The sequence below is a fragment of the Manis javanica genome, chromosome 12 (genome assembly GCF_040802235.1).
Source record: "Manis javanica isolate MJ-LG chromosome 12, MJ_LKY, whole genome shotgun sequence".
Classification (NCBI taxonomy): Eukaryota; Metazoa; Chordata; class Mammalia; order Pholidota; family Manidae; genus Manis; species Manis javanica.
The window spans coordinates 28,996,951-29,018,221 of record NC_133167.1 but is presented as its reverse complement, the minus strand read 5'-3'; the positions used below and the strand labels follow the sequence as shown (position 1 = coordinate 29,018,221).

The following is a 21,271-nucleotide window of genomic DNA, read 5'->3' as shown; positions in this document are numbered from 1 at the left end:
GGGAGTGGCCGGGAGGCTATTTATCTCCATGAGGGGCCTCCGTGCTCCCTGCTGCCCATGGGGTTAGAGTGCCCAGAGTTTCCCAGATTCCCTGCTGGTGGACTAAGTGTCCCAGGATGCTTCCGTCCTGTGTTGGGGTCCCTGTCCCTTTAAGACTTCCAAAAAGCACTCGCTTTTCTTTGTCCCCAGGGCGCTAGCCGTAGGGACCTGCTCACAGGTCTTACTGCCCTGTTTCCCTAGTATCCAGGACCCCACGCATGCACTGTGTCTATACTCTGGTCCAGATGACTAGGGCTGGGTGTTTAGCAGTCCTGGTCCTCTCCTCTCGTCCGGAGTTGGGGTGAGGGGCGCTTGGGTCCCACCAGGCCGGGGCTTGTATCTTACCTCCTTCGCGAGGCACTGGGTACTCGCAGGTGTGGATGTGGTCTGGATGTTGTCCTATGTCTTCTGGTCTGTCTTCTAGGAAGAGTTGTCTTTGTTATATTTTTGGGAGGAGGTTTCCGCTGCTCTACTCATACTGCCATCTTGGCTCCACCTCCTCTCATTATTATTCTTTTATAAAAATATTTTGAATTTTACTCTAACCTAACACCACCACTTCTGAATTTCTTCCATCAGCATTGTTGAAATATACTGAGAGTTGTATGCCTTTATTACATATCATTTTTCTTAATATAACACTTGGGACCCACTGAATGTCTAAGATGTGACTAAGACACGAACTGATTGAAATAGCATGAGCAATTTGCTATTCTGAAGTAGTTAAAACTATGTCAAAGCCTAAATTTGTATATATCAACTGGATAAGATGTGTGAAAACTTCAATAGAAGGAAAAGCATGTATTCTCATGAATGTGACAATATACTTTATGGTGAAGGCATAACCCTCTTCAGAGAAAAGTATAATTCCCAGTACAAGTCAGTTAAAGACCCCCTCACTTGTTTTTATAGGAGTGCCACTCCAATCTAAGCAGCTTTCCAAATACTGAAAATATTCTATCATGTGCTCATTCATATCTGTTGTGTAGCAGGTGACTATTCTGTGAATTACTGCCTTAGCCCCATCCTGTCCTAAATAGGCATGGTTTTTGCAAGCCAAAAAGAAGGAAATATGACACTGTTAAGTCAACTTGTACTTCTTTATGTCTTTTATGGCAAAACTACAAGTCACTTTCATAATGCAGTGATACTTAACACTATAAAGTATTCAGACTGCTAAAATTCTGCTGGAATTTGACTTGGTTTCTCTCATGTGGTTTTCCCATCACAGTGTCTGAAAGCAGTCACAGCTGCTGCATTCATCACAGTCCAGGCACCAAACCTGGTCAGGCACTCCTGTAGCAAAAGTGATCTCTTCCCGGTACTTTGCCATAAATCGTGCTGCTGTTGATACCATTACCAATTTCTTTATGGGTCTCCAGATTTCAGTGCAGTGGAGTTTGTTAGGCATCAGTTGAAAAGCCCTCTCTGACATCCATGAAATCCACACAAAAAAGGAAATCTAGTCTCCAGAAACAAATGATGTACTACCTGCACTCATCTTTTTTTTTTTGTAATTGAGGTAGTAACAGGATTAATAGGAAGAGAATACTGTAAGGCATTAAAATCATCTGTAAGTGAGATCATACACGTTGGAAAGGTGCATGCTACTCAGTTTCTGCCACCATTTCCTGTTACCCATATCTACCCATATCTTTCTACCACATCTTTTTTCTGTGGACCCTTTAAATGAAAGAATCACTACTACCTTGAAGAGATGCTACCTTTACTTCCACACACCGACCCACATGGAGAACATTACCCTGCAATAGAAAAGTGGCAAGTGAATAGCACTGGAGTAGAAATCAAGTCCAAGAAGACTTAAGAAGTTATTTTGCTGAACTGCCATTTCCTTATTGGTTACATAAATCACAGAACTATCTCCTTGTAGATCTGGAATAGGACTTTGGTGTAGCTTATCCAATATGCTTACTTAGCAGATGAGGAGAGGTTAGACTAAGGTGGAGCAGCTTCCTGGCAATGACACAGTGCCAGAACCACCTTCAGAAGACAAATTTTCTGACTCCCCGTCTCTGTGCACCATATCTCTAGAAGATATATCCAAATTTTAATGTCAAATTCATTAAATTAATGTCAGATTCATTCAACAAGTGTTGAAGTACAAGATAATTGACAGGCATCCAGGTGCTGACTAGTTACAAAATACATTAAGGTAATATACTGTATAAAATGAAGATACAACTTTTGCATACTAATACTGTTATCCTATTAATAGTAATTACAAGTCAAAATATATCTTTCCTATTTATCTCTTTTTAAGTTTACAAAATTTCTAATCATTTGTAATTCATTTTCATATCCAAGTGAAATATTTACCAATTTAGGTGTATTTCAATAGCATTTCTGCCCATTCATAAGTCATCCTGTTATCCTAAGTGTCAGTAGCATTGGAAGGAGAGTGTGTTGTCTTTCTTCAAACTAAGTGTTTTGGTGATTGGATAATTCGGTAGCACAGAAGTAGTCCCTTAGAGCAAAGAAAAAATGAAACTCTACAAAGACCAGGCTTTCCCCCTCTTTGTACATATTTATCATGTTTACTCCTTTTCCTTTCTCCATCCTCCACCTTTTCTCTAGTCTCACTTCTGTGGCTTTCTTAATCTCTTGTTGATACCTTTCTTTCTGAAGATACTGTAAGACTATGTAATTCTGGTTTCATCATTATTTTTCATGCGAGCCATAACTGACCTGTACTAATACTTCCTCTTTCCCTTTTTTACCTCATGTTCATCTCTCTTCACTTATTCTGGAAGCCAATGTGATTTCCAATACAAACTCCACACTTACCTGTGTGAATGCCAAACTGAAAATCTAGGTCTGATTTCTCATGCGTATCAAGACATCTCAGATTAAAAGCAAATCATTCTAACCTTCAGTGCACAAGAGCCAAGATTCATGACTTTTTTCTGAAATGAATCATAGCAGTTGCCAAAATGTCCCTTTGTTCACTCTTCACCAAGTAAGAATCGTAAGAATGGCGTTAGGCCTCTCTCTTATGTTCCTTCTCACACCTGTATGTTCAATTGTTGCCAAATTCTCCTGCGTCCTCCTCCAGTGTGATTCCATCTCTGCCTGTGACTGCTGAGTCCATTTTCATTTCCTTCTCGTTGCTCTCCAGCCTCCCATGCTTGAGGTCTCCTACCTCTTGCAGAATCTCTTGTCAGCACTTTAGCTGGGACCCCCTGGAACTCCCCAGGTCTCAACTGCCCTAGAATTAAGTAGCACCAATATTGATGACAAGCTGGCCTTCTGGTTTTGCTCAGGAGAATCATTAGCCATCTTTAAATAAATCCCTGCTCTTACTCACCATACAACTTAGAACATGTGTCTTTGTCATGTTTGACATGGGGCTAATGCTTAAAGCCATTGTTTGTTTTCTTTGTCCATTGTAGTATCATGTGGGTGATTCTTCTGGACCTTTGTTTCAATCTCTATAATTGCCTATCTTTTTGAGATATCCTTCAAAATCACCAAAACAGCATTTTATATATAACACATCATCTTTCATTTAAGCCAACTCCGTTCCAAACACATCCTCTAAATACGGGGAAAAAAATCCACCCAGAGGGTGTGTGTGTGTGTGTGTGTGTGTGTGTGTGTGTGTGTGTGTGTGTGTGTGTGTGTGTGTGTGTGTGTGTGTGTTGCATGTGCAAGAGAGAAAGCCTTTATAACACAGACAGAAGCTTATATTTATGTAGATTAATTTGTGTTGGCATGTTTATCATGTGAGTCATTGATGTACCAATTTGAGCCTTGTAGCTAGTTGCTATCTCTTTCAGAAATCTTTTCCCAAAATTAGGTGACTCTCCTCTGGGCTCCCTTAGTTGCATATGTATGGGACATTGGACAAGTAACTGTAGCCCTTTGAATTCTAGTTTTGTCATCACTAAAATGGTGATTGCTTGAGAACTGGAAGATGTGCCATCACTCATGGGCACCTGGGAGCTGGCTCCAGTGCTCGTTGGCTCACGGCCTGTGAGAAGCTGATGAGTGTAGCCATCTTCTTAAAGGGAAGAATGCTGAATGTTTCCCTGATTTTTTGTTTTGCTTTGTTTTTCAATAAGCTTTTCCTGGGTGTAGCACAGGTCCTGAATATACATGGGCAGTGCTCCAGAAAGAATTGGGCTTTCCTAATGTGGCAGGATTCTATCCTGCAAGGACAGAGTCATTAGAAGCTACATACATGATCAGGAACTCTTCTGTTATGAGGGAAACTGCTTCTCTCTGACTCTGTTAAGTTTCTGTGCATCTGGCTGAATAAAATGGGACTTACTTCAGTCCACAGTGTTCATATTCATTGGTAATGGTTCAATTATCCATACAAAATCCCTTATAGGAAGTTACTACACTGATACCCACCTTTCTGTATACTACAGTGTTCTTTGTTCCCACATCTTCTTCTCTAAATGGTAACCGTAGAGTAAGCCCTGTGGCTACTTATCTTAATACTGGCCACTCCTTGTATAGTCCCTGATGCATAGTGAGTCCCCAAATATTTAACTCTATGGAAAAGCATAAAGACGTTGTATAAGGCTTTATTATGCTTTCAGGTATTTTATTTTTTTATTTTACTTGGGCCTTGGCAACAAATGGCTTTTAAATTATAATTCCAAGGAATACCACTGTCCTCTTGAGCTGAACTGAGGGCTTTTGCCTCTAAAATCTAAAGAGAGTCTTTTCTCAGTTAGCTGAAAAGTACAAATGAATAGCTTATTTCCCCCATTCTAGATCTCCCCACACCATCATTTTTTTCTTAAAAGATGTGATCTCTATATTAAGGCTATACCTACTCATAAGACACAGAATTATGTCTTACTTTTTAAATGTACGTACTCTTCCATGAAAATTAACTTGACTTTCAAGCATTCAGTTTGTGAGCAGATAACATTTCACAACAATAGCAGGTGCTATTACCTCCTATTTAATGGGAGAAGGGCAGGGGGTTCCCTGTGTAGAAATTACGTATTGGACAGCACCATGCCCCTTGAATGCCTTATTTTATTTCAGACTCTAATCAATTCTGTATTGTCATCACCAGGTTTTAAATAATGAGACTGTGTCACGATGCAGTCCAATGTCACAGAGAAGCAAAAGGCAGAATTCAGTCTGTTTGATTTTGAAATTCTTGGTCCTTTCCACTGTAAGGACACATGAGAGTTCTTAGTACCTAATCTTACTGTTAGGTTATAAGCTCTTTCAATGTAGAGATTATGTTTTATTTACCTTTCTTCCCCCAACAGGAGGCTCCATTTTAGTTAGCCTTGCTTTTAAGGTGTGCCTTCTCCTCCATTATATATACCCAACGACGTGCCTGAATCATCTTCATTACTTCTGATTACTTGCAGTCTGTTATATACTAGGATAAATCTTTCTTTGTCTTTAAGTTGTAAGTCTATTCCTGACAGTTACCTTCAAGTAGGACTTGGCAATTTAAAAAATAAATTTTAAATTGACAAGGGAAGGGTTGTTTAAAATTTTCTGAGATAACAGTTCATATTTAAAGATGCTCATTATTAATTCCAATATGAAATGACTTGTACTTGTTATTAACACATTAAGACAGCCAAAGAAAAATTAGAAGGTGACTCAACAGGAGACATTGAAGTGTGGAATACAGAAAAAGTGGAGAGCAAAACTTATTCCTAATGATTTGAGAGCATGTTTAAGAAAGATCTAGCCATCTTATAGTTTGTCTTTATTAATGTTCTAAATAGTTGGTACAATGGTATGAAACTGAACTGTCTTCTTCTGGGAGACACGATGTATTACTATGGTATATTGATTGAATACACAAATCAACACATACTATAAAATTATGTCTTAAATAATTTAACATTTGTTATTAAAATGTCAGATACTGATGGTGAGTAAGGAGTAATAGTCATGTCCTTAAAGTTGAAGGAAAATTACCTCATGTTGCATTGTTAGAAAAGCTTATTACCCAAGAAAAATAGCAGGTCTTTTTCTGACATGCTCACTCACATATACATACTTATTCTATATCTGTCTGTCTGTCTGTCTATCTATCTATCTGTCTATCTATATCTATCTACCTCTCTCTCTCTGACTCAGCTGAATAAATTATGTAATTAAACTTGTTGATCACTAAAATTTCCTCCTTTGCTGTGCCTCTGCATCAACTTATTTTTTGACCTTGGTGTCCAATGCTGGTTTTGCTTGCATTTTATTTGTTTGTTCTTCTCCAATTTGAGATTATTGATGTGTGGTGTACTCATCTGAAGTAAATGCTTAAAAACAAACACAGTTTCATGGTGTTTGCCCCATGCTCTTCTTAATTTTAAAGATAATGGTTCACTTCTGGGGATGTCATATTTAGACAGACTTGTCACTTCACATTAATCAAAATTCAGGGGCTTAACCTGAGAAGCACTTAGCCTCAGATTAACTGAAGGAGGTGAAAAAGTATTCTTGCAGGTCTGGAACTCTTAACAGTTTACGGTACTTTCTCCTGTTCTACCCTACTTGTTTTTGTTTTGTTCAGTGTGTCATATGAGAACTGTAGCCAACCATATAGCTAGTGCTATGTCACTTACTTAAGAGATCTGTTATTGAAACCAATATAATATTGTGTATCAGCTATGCTTCAATAAAAGTTTTTCTACTTAATTTTTTAGATGGAGGTGGAGGAGGTGGGAAATAATAAAATGAAGTAATGAAATCTGTACGTACTTGGACTTTATACTGTCTTTTGACATGGTGTTTTGTCCTAAGAAGCACGCTAATTTCCCATTTAAAAAGAAGTTATTTTTTAAAATGTAACTTCAATCTGAACAAGGATTAAAAGTATTAGTAAGGCTGTGTTTTGTACATAGAATAAGAATTTGGAGCATATGTAAAAATCAGATTTGTAAAACTTCAAAACAGATTCACTTTTTATAACAATGCCATTTAAAGTGAGGTATAAAAAAATGTTCTCTTAAGCTGCAGTAGCTTATGAGAATTGGAGAACTGTTATTTTTAGAATGTTGATGAATGGGGAATTACATTTCTACTGTTTTCAACTTTTTCTCAAATGCATGCAAATAAAAAGTTAATTTTTATATAAAAGCAATTTTTAAACCACAAACGGATTTTTTGGAGAGTTTCCTCTATAGTGGCCAATTTTGTATGAAACAAATTATTTTAGGCCTAATTGCAGGCAGAGTAGTTAGGCTGCTAGCTCTGCTAAGGTTGAATTTCATTTGAATTTTCTAATAGTATAATCTTTTTTCAGAATTTAATAACTGGCTCAAATATTTAATAGTGGAAGCTTTCATTAAATTAGAAAGAAATCAGGATATATTTTTAGAAGAACTAACTTATTTTCCTTATCAGTTTTATCTACTTTACGAGAAAAGGAAAAGAATGGAACCAATCTTTTTGTGTACTTCAATAGACATTAATGCTATAACCCTAGCAAATAACTTATTTCAGTATATATCATCATTCAAAAGATTTGGGAAGCACCAAATTGCACTAATAACTATACTTCTAGCACTACTGAGTAGCAAATTGCACTGACTATGTGAACCTCTTCATTTGTCTGTGAGATAATCATTCTCTGTAATACTCAAATACATCCTCTAGCTCAGTTTTAGATTGCACATTGTCAACTTTTGCATTGCCTAACAGTTTTGGTTAAGGACAATGGCTTTTTGAAATGCAAATGGGGAAAAATGAGAGTTGAAAGATTTTGTCCCCACATGTCATTCTATAAATATACGACAAAAGATCATTATGTGGATTAATTTACAGGCGTCCTTAGAAATAGACTGTTTTTACATAAAAGCGTGTTGTAAACCTTTTTAATTAAATTCATTGTACCATGTACTCTCTTCTCCCCAGGGTTCGCTTGGCCTCTGACCTCTTATTTTGTCCTACAGGCACTCCACTGCTGGTGAGGAGAAGCAGTGACCTGGCGCCAGGCCCACCTGCTGATGCCCAGCCTAGTGCTTCACAACCCAGTGGCCAGATTCTGAAACCTGTTATTCCAGTAAGCATCCTTCCATTTTCATTGCTAATGAAAGATCAGAGCACTTACCCATAGCCTAACTGGGCCTTTGCAGTATTAGTAAGTTGATAATTAGAGATCTTTTGATAGGATATATAGTATTAGTTATAATAATAGCTTCTATTACTATTACTGTTACTAGCATATCAAGGAACAGCTGTTATTTAAATAACACTGATTATGTGCCAAGCACTACTTTAAGTTTACATTACATACTATTTACATAAAGTCATTTAAGCTTCCAAATCGAGGTAAGACAAGTTTCTGTCTTGGTTTTACTGACAATGACATTGAGGCAGAGAGAGATTTAGGGTTTTGTGTAAAGTCACAACAATAAGTGTCATGCCAAGAATTTAACAGGTGCTTTGGCTCCAAAGTCCATGCTCTTAAACCAGTGCCCCATACTGTTGAATTTCTTTCATCCTCCTGCTTTATAATGCCTGAGGATATAAATTATATATTTTCAGTGTGTTAATGCAATGCTTTGTGAAGTCATTCCATGTTGAACGGTGATATAGTTTCAAGATTTGAGTATCAGAGATAGGTGGTGCCCATAGTAGGTTTCTAGAACTCCACATTCATATTAAAGAAAAATAAAATAAAATATCAAAAGTGCTTATAATCAGATATCTTTATAAATGATAGATTAAATGGGGAAGTTTCCTGCAGAGACAATGTCCCTTTTCCTTATGGGACTGTGGGATCTTCCCACTACATCCTGAAGCAGATTGCTTTGAGGAGTTGTAATTGTGGTTCATCTTTAATTGCCTGAAAGGTTGATTTTGGCCAGTGGTTTTATATCCTTGCAATATGTGATCTTCCTTATGTGACTATATTAAAAAGCTTCCTAATGCAAGGTTCTTCCCTGTTTTAAGCCCACCTGTCCATAGCACCTTAAGGAAAAAAAAAAAACATAAAGATACTGAATGAGATAAACAGATTCTTGCAGTTTGCTATAAAATGTTCTTATCAAGAACCAGTGCCAGTGTGTATGAGGTAGGCGTCACTATGCCAAATCACTGGGTATTTACTAATAGGTTTGTGGCAATATTTTGGCATATTTCTTTCTGTAAACAAGGAAGCAAATGTCCTGAAAGTAATTTAGATGTAATGTTTTCTCACTTTCCGTCCTTTTAAAGATTTAATGGAACATTACTTTAATAAATATCAGGTGTATGTATTCTACTTTAATGATGAGTATAAACAGAACCAGTATGTGGTGTGATGTGCATCTGCATATATGTGTATATTAGTGCAAACCAATGGAGACTGTCAAGCCTAAGTCTATTGGATTGGGGGAAGGAATGAATTTTATAAATGAGAGAAGAATTACAGAAAAGAGAAAAACTATAATATACTGCTCATTTTTACAGTATCAGTATACCCTAAAATGAGAGGGTAGGTAATTGTATTACCACCATCATTTACATGCAAAAAACCTACCAATACTTTGCTTCATGTTTCTATCACTTATAGGCTCTGTATTTAAATCAACTAAAAATATGTCAATATTGCTTTTCCTAGAAAAAAATGAAGGCAACTCTCTGGTAGATTCTGTATGCTTTCCAAAATATGATATCAGTTAGTTCTAAGTTGGGGTATTTGTGGAGGGACAGATATTATTACTAACAAAAATGCAAATCCTATTTCAAGAAGAAATACTGGCACCCAAAATCCACTTGCCTAACCTTGTGCACGTTATCAAGCATGGGCTGAGTCCTAGTGCAATAACAGTGAAAAGGAAAATATTTCCTCCTTTCCCCACCGTATTCTCTGGAGCTGATGATGTGCAGAACTGAGACCCAAATCATAGCGTCCGGTCCTTGTCTTACCACAAGATAGTGGCATATCCTAGGCTTCTCCTGCTTCAGTTGTAAGATTATCTCCAAGCAAACTTTAAACCCTAGTCCATTTTACAGGACAGACATTGTCCTTTATTTACATTCCTACATCTAGTGCCAGATACACAGACGGTACTCAGCGTATATCACTGGATTTGAGAACGCACGACACATGTTGGTCTGGGGAGAGTCCTAGAATTTCTCAGCACTTACCATTTTTTCTAGTTTGACCATTCTCTCTGCTCCCCAAAAGAACCTATCAGATAAAGGTTTATCTGCTCCAAGAGACAGATAGTTTAACTCTCCTATTGTGCAGGGCAGACAAAGTTAGTAAGTGAAGACAGGTAAATGTGTCTAGTTTTTCCTAGAAGAAAAATACATTTGTGTGTGTCTCTGTTCACTTATCCTTACATATCATAACTCATCGACTTTTTTGGACTGAGGTATCCAATATCATAGCCACTGGCCACATGTATTAGTTGAGCACTAGAAATGTATTTTGAGTGTAACATGTACACTGGATTTCAAAGCTTGAGATATGAAAAATCTCAGTAATAATTTTTATATTGACTATGTGTTGAAACTACAGTATACTGGGTTGAATAAGATATATTATTAAAATAATTTTCACCTTTTTTTAACTTTTCTAAATGACATGGCTGCTAGAAAAATTATGTCTGTGGTTCACATTCTGTTTCTATTGGGCAGACAGAAGTAAAATTGAATATAGCATTAATGAAATGGCTTGAGACCCTTGGGAGAAGTTCTTTGAGTTGCACATCATCTTTGAGGTAACAGTATGATTAGGTTTGCCTGGGACAGTCCTAGTGTATGCTTGTTGTTCTGGCATAATTATTAATACTGTCCCCACTAACTCTCAGAGGTGTCCTTTTTTGGATGATAAGCTATGTGGCACCCTACATATAACCCTATAGTCATTTGTATTGTTTGTTCAGAGATAAGTGAGGAGGCTTTCAAGGAAACCAGGGGAACATAATCGCAACTCTTGCACCAGAACACACTGCAGAGAGGGGTCTCTGTGGCAGGGCCTGAGTCCAGGCAGTGGGGCATTAGAGCCTGCAGATTCTTTTCCAGCTCCTAGATGCCATAATTCTACTTGATAGCTTCCTCTACAACTTGAGCTGCTCCCATGATTTGATAAACGATGATGAATAGGGGGAGTGTGTGATAATGTAGCCATATAGCAACTAATATGAAAAATAATTGCTTAAAAAGCTCTGTTCAATTGCATTTCATTTCTATATCCAAGAAAAAGAAATCAAAATTTCCATCTCTTAAACAGAGTGTTCACATGTAAGTAATTCACAGATGGCAGAGCCCCAAGTGGGTATGTTCAGTCATCCCCAAGAAATGAAACTTACTTGTAACCCACAGCTTAAGAAGCTGTAAGGATGAATATTTGACACATTTGATTATGTTGAAATATTGTCTTTAAAACCACAGTTGATGACTGTTATTTTTAGTTGCACTTCATTAGACTTACTATAGAGGAAAGAGTTTTCTTTGATGCCCAGAGATATGTGTTTTCAAAAAGTTGCAAAAGTTGCACTTGTTTCTGGCTGGTTAAGTTATTACAAACTGGTTATTTAAAATGTACAGCATCAGACAAGTTGGAGTTTTAAAAAGAGTTTAAAATAGAAAAATCAGATTCTCTGTATTCACAGCCTCAAATTCTGTGTATATTGAAAAGCCACCAAATCACAGTATTTGTTACTTAGAACACCGCCACATAAACAGCATGGAAACTCGTTTCTTTTCTGCTGCTTTTCATAAACCCATTCCAGTTAACCAAAATAGCATGATTGTTAATGTGCAACTGGTAATGAACACTTACCTTTCAAAGCAATAGAAAATCCAATTCTACTGACTACTTCTGAATTAAAGAAAGAGAATCCTGGGGGCAAGATACTATAGTAGGTGGGAGTCTGCTTATGAGACTCTTACCTTCCTGTTCTGATTGTAACCTGGTGTTCCTGGCTGTAGGGCATGCCATAAAACCAGGTTCTTGAAATTGATGTTCCTGAATTTGGGATGGTAGAGAACTCTAAAACAGATGTGATTTTTTTTCTTAATATCCGGTTAACTACTATGGTTGTTTGGTGTTTTAATGACTGTTTATAGTTTCACATTTAACCCCTAAAGCAAAATGATCCTGCAGGGCGAGTAAATTAAAAAGTGGATTCCTGAAAATTATAATGCTGTGGTTGTTCTCAACTTTGTCCTAAAACCATTACTTGACTTGAATCATTAAATAAAATAAGAAAATACTGGTCTGTGTTTTGAAAGTTCACATCTATATCATGTGCATTTTATTTCATGAAAATAGCATGTCCATATTTGAGGTTGTTAAATTTGGAAGTCCATGGATGAGTTTCAGAGGATCTATTAACACTCCAAAGTTTTATGCCATGGCCTGTTGAGAGAGAGAGAGACAGAGAGAGAGAGAGTGAGTATGTGTGTGTGTGTGTGTGTGTTTCATAAAAGAGACAATCACTTATATCAAATTTTAAAGAAAACAGAAGATCAAGAACTACTTGTTTTGAAGTTTAGAATCAAATAATGTGGGAAAGTCACCAATTTTCAGGGTATTATGAATGATAAGATTAAGAAGTAAAGTGGGAATTGATACCACCTTTCAAATATGTATTAACTGATTAAGGTTATTTCATCTTTTCACTCTTCCTATCCTATGTCTTATATAATATATAAATACAATATGTTAACATCAATAGACATTTTCAAATTGCTGCATTGAGAGGACAAAAATAATTCTTTGATCAATAGCAACAAAATTCTTAACACAAGATTAGGGGTAAAGGACACAGATTGGTTGTAGGGTGTCACCTTGGGGAGGAGTGTTTCTAGTGGTCCTACATGTTCAGTGAGGGTGAGAAGTGAAAATATAACGTTGATCCTTTGGAGTGTTTGGTGTTTTATGAACAAAGTTAGTAAGTAGCAGGTAGCTTCCAGTGAGAGAAAATATTTCCAATGAATAGAAGCATTCTCTTTGTGTCTTGCATAAAATACGATGGAATATGGGTCTCAGAAAATTTCCCTTGGATGTACATGTATTGAAATTATAGTCAACATTCATTCTAGTTTAAATGTTTTCACATCTATGAAGGAAATCATGGAGATATTACAGAGAATTTTAAATAGCTTGGCTTTTAGGGTTAAAATCACCAAATTGCCTCTGAGACATCAGCGGACTTTTGGTTGTGGGTTGTTGACTGTCAAAATCCAACATAGAAACTTAAGAAAAGTTTTGAATGATCATATCATACTTTTCTATCCTCCAGATATACAATTAAGTGGTTATAGAAACATTGAAACTGATGTAAATTGGGAGGAAGTCTCTATCTGTCATCTATCCATGAAGGATGCATACTGATGAGCGAAAGGGAGGGAGAAATAACATGTGATATGCAATTGTATTATTTAGAGATCCTGAAGCCTACAAAAGGTTTTTCTTTTTGTCTCCCCCTCTTGACACAGTGATTTAATAATAGTTCTGGTGTTTGTAACCCCAGCTGTTCATGCTGTGTGCTGATAAGACCAGAGCTCAGAGGCATATGCAACAATGATTTTCATATGGCTTTGTTTTTAAGAGATAAAGCTGCCATCCAGTATTTCATGGGGACAAATGCTTACTTAGTTTGGCAAGTTTAGGCAGCTTAATTTTTGAAGCAGTTATGTCTATAAGATTCTAGTTCCAGGTGGGGAAAAACCAGAAGTCGCATTTATTCTGCACAAGAGTTTTTCACCAAATCTTGGCAATAGTGAAACAAATTTGGATTGTCTGAGTGTCCGCACCATGACTAATCGAGGAACCTGGGAAATGTGACCCTTGTTTACGTGCGTGTTTCCCGATCATTCTTCTTTTTGTCTAGTTCAGAGCTGAAAGTCTGAAAGAAGGAGCACAATTCAGAGGTCACTTTCAGAAATTAAAAAGGTAGCCATGACATGTCAGCTGTTGCATGTAGATCGATTTGCACATAATGAAACTGAATGGGTTTTTTTTTCGCGTCAACATAAATTGATTAATTCCTTAGATATGTAAGACCTCTGCTTTGTGCCATCTGGAAAACATAAGATATGGTCCCTGTCCTCAGGAAACTTACAGCCTATTATGAAAACAAGATCTAAAGCAGTTAAACTCTAGCCATCTGTGGGCGAGTATCAAATGGTCAAGCAATACATTTTTAACAATCAATTGCTTTCAGTCTGCACTCTGCTCAGCCTCCCAAGTCCCTCAGAGGAGTCGCAGGTACAGTAGGCCTGTAAGCTCTTATCTCAAATATAATTGCTTGCTTACATGTGTGTTACAGGACTGAGTTCCTCAGAAGAATTAACCTTTGTATTTATTTCTGAATTCAAGCCCCCAGGCACAGTACCTGCCATATAAATATATGACTAGATGATAAAAACTTTTACTTCTGAAATGGGCAAGATGAATTCAATTCAACAACTTTGAATATATCCTGTAAAAATGCATATATTTTTGTTTGTGTGTATTGTATATATATATGAATTAATGTGAAATTGTGGAACTACCTGTTTAACATACTGTTTTGCTCCTTAAATAGTTTTAGTTCAGATTGTCTGTTTTGGAACAGTGGGTCACCTATGTTGACAAAGGGAGAGAGATGTTTAAATACAAATTCTCCATTTGAAATTAAAATGTGGGCTAGTGGCTGAGGTCAGCAGTTTTAATTGTGAGAACCACTTCATGCTAGAATTCTAGCAATGACTTCATCATAGAATTTGGCTCTGAGAAAGAGCAGAAATTACAGGAAAAGAATAAACCTTGGTAATTCTAGAGATGAAGCAATGTAAAGCTTAATTTTATTAGTGCCCCTGATGTGTGAACAGAGAATAGAAATACATGCATGCTGTGGAGTCATTTGTCAGAGTTCTACCTCCTTATCAACAGAAACATGCAATTCAGAATCAAAAAGTTAGGAATCTTGGTAGTTATAGCTTTATAATTTTATAATAACTGTGTTCAAAGAATTTAGAAAATCCTTGATTAGACTAGAAATTTCTGGACAAGATACTCTCCTCTTATACCTATCACACCTAAAGATTTCCCCTTCTAACTTTTCCTCATATCCCATCTTCTGTAAGAAGTCCTTCTAGTTTCAAGTGATTTGGAAGAAAATAATAAAAATCCTACATGTGAATTAGTTCCATAGTAGGGAACATTTATAAGGTATTTCTTAGCAGAACACTAATAAACATGTCACGTTAGCAGTGGGGGCAGACGTAATGTGACCGTGTTGTTTGAATCATTAAGATGATGTTTATAATAGCTTTATTCTGAATATTAAGAGCCTGTGTCCTGGTTGCATCAATAATTCTGCGGCCCTGAGAAAATTACTTAAATTGTAGATGGTTTCCTTAGAAATGTTGTGTGACTAAAAGGAAATCATAAATAGAAATCCTGTATGAACTTCTTTTTTTCTTAGGAACTCAATCATCCAAACTAATGACTTCAGGATTCCAGCTGTAAATTATTAACTTGGTTGTTATAAATTCAACATTAAATTTCCTTTTAATGTCTCAATATTTATAAGTGTTCTTGGAGAGGTTATATATCTATTCAAAACACCAAAATTTATTTTTATAGCTCAAGGTAATAATATTAGGAAATATATATATATATATATATATATATATATTTAAAAGCCAAAAACAGAAAGGCAGCAGCATAAAAACATACATGCACATACATATGCACCCTTCAGCCCTTTGGGGGAAAACACTACTCACATCTGAAGACTAAAGGGCAGGTAAGCCATGTTACTTTTAAAGTAAAAGCTCAAGGGTATGGACCATGTCTTTTGCATGTTCTGATCTTGTATATGTACCTTCCATGTTATGGACATTTACTGAAGATTGAATGGCATGGAAGGAAAGGGTCTGTGAGCATTCACTTTCAGAAGGTACAAGACAGTTGGTATTGAGAGGAGAATTTTTTTTTTGTCCTTGAGCATGCTGTGATTATAGAAATCTCTTCTGATGGAGGATTTTTTATTTTTCTCTCACAACATAAACTCCCCTGGAGTGCAACTTTCTTTTCAGTTTTTCCTTTTAAAATCTAGTCATCAAATGACACTGCAGACATGTGAAAGACCTTTCTCTTTCTCCAGAGGGTACCCCTTCCCTAATAGCTCTGTACTTTAAAACAGAATTCTGATTGAGATGAATCACATTGTAAAAAGTAGCTGCTGTGTGTATCTACGCTTGTGGAAATGCATACAGCATTCTTGCAAGCGGCATGTGAGCTTGTCACCATAGCGCTTTTGATGTCTGATTAGATGATCACAAGAACATCTGGAGTGAGTTAGTTTTGAAGTTACTAGTGTGAGGCATTGGCGAATCCAGAACCTTCTGACAGACTGAAGCCAGTAAAAACATTGCTGCTTTTAGCAAATCTTTTTTCACTTGCAACTGGCTGACGATTTTCAGACATTACCCTGATGTTTCCCAACTGACTTGCTGGCCTTCTTTCCTACAAAACTCCCCACCTTTTAAGCAAAGAATGGGCAAGTAGCATTAGATGCCCAAATCATAAAGGATTATCCCCCCTTTAAAAGGAAAAGGTAGATTCTTAATTATCAGAAGTCAGAATTGATAGACTTGCTTAAAGAAATTGTATTGTCTCCTTTTTCTCTGCCTTTAATTTCAATCATTCTGCCAATCTCCCATGCTTTCTTTTTATTTTTTTATTTTTTTATTTTGGTATCATTAATCTACAATTACATGAAGAACATTATGTTTACTAGGCTCCCCCCTTCACCAAGTTCCCCCCACATACCCTTTCACAGTCATTGTCCATCTGCGTAATAAGATGTTGTAAAATCACTACTTGTCTTCACTGTGTTGCACAGCCCTCCCCATGCTCCCCCCCACATTATACATGCTAATAGTAATGCTCTTTCTTTTGCCCCGCCCTTATCTCTCCCTTCCCTCCCATCTGCCCCAGTCCCTTTCCCTTTGGTAACTGTTAGTCCATTCTTGGGTTCTGTGATTCTGCTGCTGTTTTGTTCCTTCAGTTTTCCTTTGTTCTTATATTCCACATATGAGTGAAATCATTTCGTACTTGTCTTTCTCCACCTGGCTTAGTTTCCTGAGCATAATACCCTCTAGGTCCATCCATGTTGTTGTGAATGGTAGGATCTGTTTTTTTCTTATGGCTGAGTAATATTCCATTGTGTATATGTACCACATCTTCTTTATGCATTCATCTACTGATGGATATTTAGTTTGCTTCCATATCTTGGCTATTGTAAATAGTGCAGCGATAAACATAGAGGTGCATCTGTCTTTTTCAAACTGGAGTGCTGCATTCTTAGGGTAAATTCCTAGAAGTAGAATTCCTGGGTCAAATGGTATTTCTATTTTGAGCATTCTAAGGAACCTCCATACTGCTTTCCACAATGGTTGAACTAATTTACATTCCCACCAGCAGTGTAGGAGGGTTCCCCTTTTTCCACAACCTCACCAACATTTGTTGTTGTTTGTCTTTTCGATGATGGTGATCCTTACTGGTGTGAGGTGATATCTCATTGTGGTTTTAGTTTGCATTTCTCTGATGATTAGCGATGTGGAGCATCTTTTCATGTGCCTGTTGGCCATATGGATTTCTTCTTTAGAGAACTGTCTATTCAGCTCCTCTGCCCCTTTTTTAATTGGATTATTTGCTTTTTGTTTGTTGAGGTGTATGAGCTCTTTATATATTTTGGATGTCAACCCTTTATTGATTCTGTCATTTATGAATATATTCTCCCATACTGTAGGACACGTTTTTGTTCTATTGATGGTGTCCTTTGCTGTACAGAAGCTTTTTAGCTTAATATAGTCCCACTTGTTCATTTTTGCCTTTGTTTCCCTTGCCTGGGGAAATATGTTCATGAAGAAGTCACTCATGTTTATATCCATGAGATTTTTGCCTGTGTTTTTTTCTAAGAGTTTAATGGTCTCATGACTTACATTCAGGTCTTTGATCCATTTGGCGTTTACTTTTGTGTATGGGGTTAGACAGTGATCCAGTTTCATTCTCTTACATGTAGCTGTCCAGTTTTGCCAGCACCATCTGTTGAAGAGACTGTCATTTCCCCATTGTATGTCCATGGTTCCTTTATCATATATTGATTGGCCATATATGTTTGGGTTAATGTCTGGAGTCTTTATTCTGTTCCACTGGTCTGTGGCTCTGTTCTTGTGCCAGTACCAAATTGTCTTGATTACTGTGGCTTTGTAGTAGAGCTTGAAGTTGGGGAGTGAGATTCCCCCTACTTTATTTTCATTCTCAGAATTGCTTTGGCTATTCGGGGTCTTTGGCAGTTCTATATGAATTTCTTAACAATTTGTTCCAGTTCATTGAAGAATGCTGTTGGTAATTTTATAGGGATTGCACCACATCTGTATATTGCTTTGGGCAGGATGGCCATTTTGATGATATTAATTCTTCCTAGCCAGGAGCACACCCTTGCTTTCTCAACTTTAATTTTTAAGTAAAATGTATTGGACACTCAGTTCTGTTCTATGAAGATCCATCAATAAACACATAGACACCCAAAGCATTTGATAATGTTAAAGTGTGATACCATATTTCGATAACACCTATCAAAAGTTCATATGTTTATCTGAGTCAAAATGTTATTTAAGTAATCTCATTAAGTACAGGCATAGTTTAGTTATAAGTTGTCTCATTTTCCAATGAGATTTTACTAGTATGAAAGGCTTCCTTATGGCTTCATGAATAAAATTATTATATACCTATAAATATCTGAATATATTTACAAAATTTGACCATGTACCTCTTCTAAATTGAAACAATTGACCATGTATCGTATCTCCAGGAGATATTTTAAATTTCTAGGTGATGGTATGACTTCTTTTTTTTTTTGGTGTCATTAATGTACAATTACATGAGCAACATTATGGTTACTAGACTCCTCCCATTATCAAGCCCCCCCACATACCCCATTACAGTCACTGTCCATCAGCTTAGAAAGATGCTACAGAATCACTACTTGTCTTCTCTGTGTTGTACTGCCTTCCCCGTGCCGTGCCCCCTACATTATGTGTGCTAATTGTAATGCCCCTTTTTCCCCCTTATCTTTCCCTTCCCACCCATCCTCCCCAGTCCCTTTGGTAAGTGTTAGTCCATTCTTGGGTTCTGTGATTCTGCTGCTGTTTAGTTCCTTCAGTTTTTGCTTTGTTCTTATACTCCACAGATGAATGAAATCATTTGATACTTGTCTTTCTCTATCTGGCTTATTTCACTGAGCATAATACCCTCTACTCCATCTATGTTGTTGCAAATGATAGGATTTGTTTTCTCCTATGGCTGAATAATGTTCGATTGTGGATATGTACCACCTCTTCTTTATCCATTCATCTACTGGTGGACACTTAGGTTGCTTCCATTTCTTGACTTTTGTAAATAGTGCTGCAATAAACATAGGGGTACATATGTCTTTTTGAAACTGGGCTCCTGCATTCTTTGGGTAAATGCCTAGGAGTGGAATTCCTCAGTCAAATGGTATTTCTATTTTTAGTTTTTTGAGGAACCTCCATACTGTTTTCCACAATGGTTGAACTAATTTACATTCCCACCAGCAGTATAGGGGGGTTCCCCTTTATCCACATCGCCATTTGTTGTTTGTCTTTTGGATGGTGGCCATCCTTACTGGTGTGAGATGATATCTCATTGTGGTTTTAATTTGCATTTCTCTGATGATTAGTGTTGTGGAGCAACTTTTCATGTGCCTTTTGGCCATCTCAATTTCTACTTTGGAGAAGTGTCTGTTCAGCTCCTCTGCCTATTTTTTAATTGGATTATTTGCTTTTTGTTTGTTGAGGTGTGTGAACTCTATATATTTTGGATGTCAACCCTTTATTGGATATGTCATTTATGAATATATTCTCCCATACTGTAGGATGCCTTTTTGTTCTATTGATGTTGTCCTTTGCTGTTACAGAAGCTTTTCAGCTTGATATAGTTCCACTTGTTTATTTTTGCTTTTGTTTCCCTTGACTGGGGAGATATGTTCATGAAGAAGTTGCTCATGCTTATGTCCAAGAGATTTTTGCCTATGTTTTTTCTAAGAGTTTTATGGTTTCATGACTTACATTCAGGTCTTTGATCCATTTTGAGTTTACTTTTGTGTTTGGGGTTAGATAATGATCCAGTTTCATTCTCTTGCATGTAGTTGTCCAGTTTTGCCAACACCAGTTATTAAGAGGCTGTCATTTCCCCATCGTATATCAATGGATCCTTTATTATATATTAATTGACCATATGTTTGGGTTAATATCTGGACTCTCTATTCTGTTCCACTGGTCTGTGGCTCTGTTCTTGTGCCAGTACCAAATTGTCTTGATTACTGTGGCTTTGTAGTTGAACTTGGAGTTGGGAAGCAAGATCCCCCCTACTTTATTCTTCCTTCTCAGGATTGCTTTGGCTATTTGGGGTCTTTTGTGGTTCCATATGAATTTTAGAACAATTTGCTCTAGTTCATTGAAGAATGCTGTCAGTATTTTGGTAGGGATTGCATTGAATGTGTAGATTGCTTTACGCAGGATGGCCATTTTGACAATATTAATTCATCCTAGCCAAGAGCATGGGAGGAGTTTCCATTTGTTAATGTCCTCTTTAATTTCTCTTAAGAGTGTCTTGGAGTTTTTAGTGTATAGGTCTTTCACTTCTTTGGTTAGGTTTATTCCTAGATGTTTTATTCTTTTTGATGGACTTGTGATTGGAATTGTTTTCCTCATTTCTCTTCCTAGTAGTTTATTGTTAGTGTATAGGAAATCAACAGAATTCTGTGTATTAACTTTGTATCCTGCAACTGCTAAATTCAGATATTAGTTCTAGTAGTTTTGGAGTGGAGTCTCTAGGGTTTTTTATGTACAATTTCAGTTTATCTGCAAATAGTGTCAGTTTGACTTCTTCCTTGCCAATCTGGATGCCTTTTATTTCTTTGATTTCTCTGATTGCCATGGCTAGGACCTCAAGTATTATGTTAAATAAAAGTGGGGAGAGTGGGAATCCCTGTCTCATTCTCGATATTAGGTGAAAAGCTTTCAGATTCTCGCTGTTCAGTATGATGTTGGCTGTGAGTTTGTCATATATGGCCTTTATTATGTTGAGATACTTGCCCTCTATACCCATTTTGTTGAAAGTTTTTATCATGAATGGATGTTGAATTTTGTTGAATGCTTTTTCAGCATCTATGGAGATGATCATGTAGTTTTTGTCCTTCTTTTTGTTTATGTGGTAGATGATGTTGATGGATTTTCGAATGTTGTACCATCCTTGCATCCCTGA

At 36.9% G+C, this 21,271-nt stretch overlaps 1 protein-coding gene across 10 annotated transcripts in view; it reads left to right on the top strand.

Annotated features, from left to right (window-relative positions):
- Positions 1–21,271, top strand: part of PARD3B (par-3 family cell polarity regulator beta) — a 1,156,296-nt gene that overhangs the window by 642,776 nt on the left and 492,249 nt on the right. For 9 of the 10 annotated variants that reach the window (XM_037009251.2, XM_073218305.1, XM_037009248.2 and 6 more), the window contains one exon: positions 7,941–8,050. In XM_037009251.2, coding sequence (XP_036865146.2) covers positions 7,941–8,050 — 110 coding nt within the window. The remainder of the gene's footprint in view (positions 1–7,940; positions 8,051–21,271) is intronic. The other variant, XM_037009249.2, reaches the window with a different exon arrangement.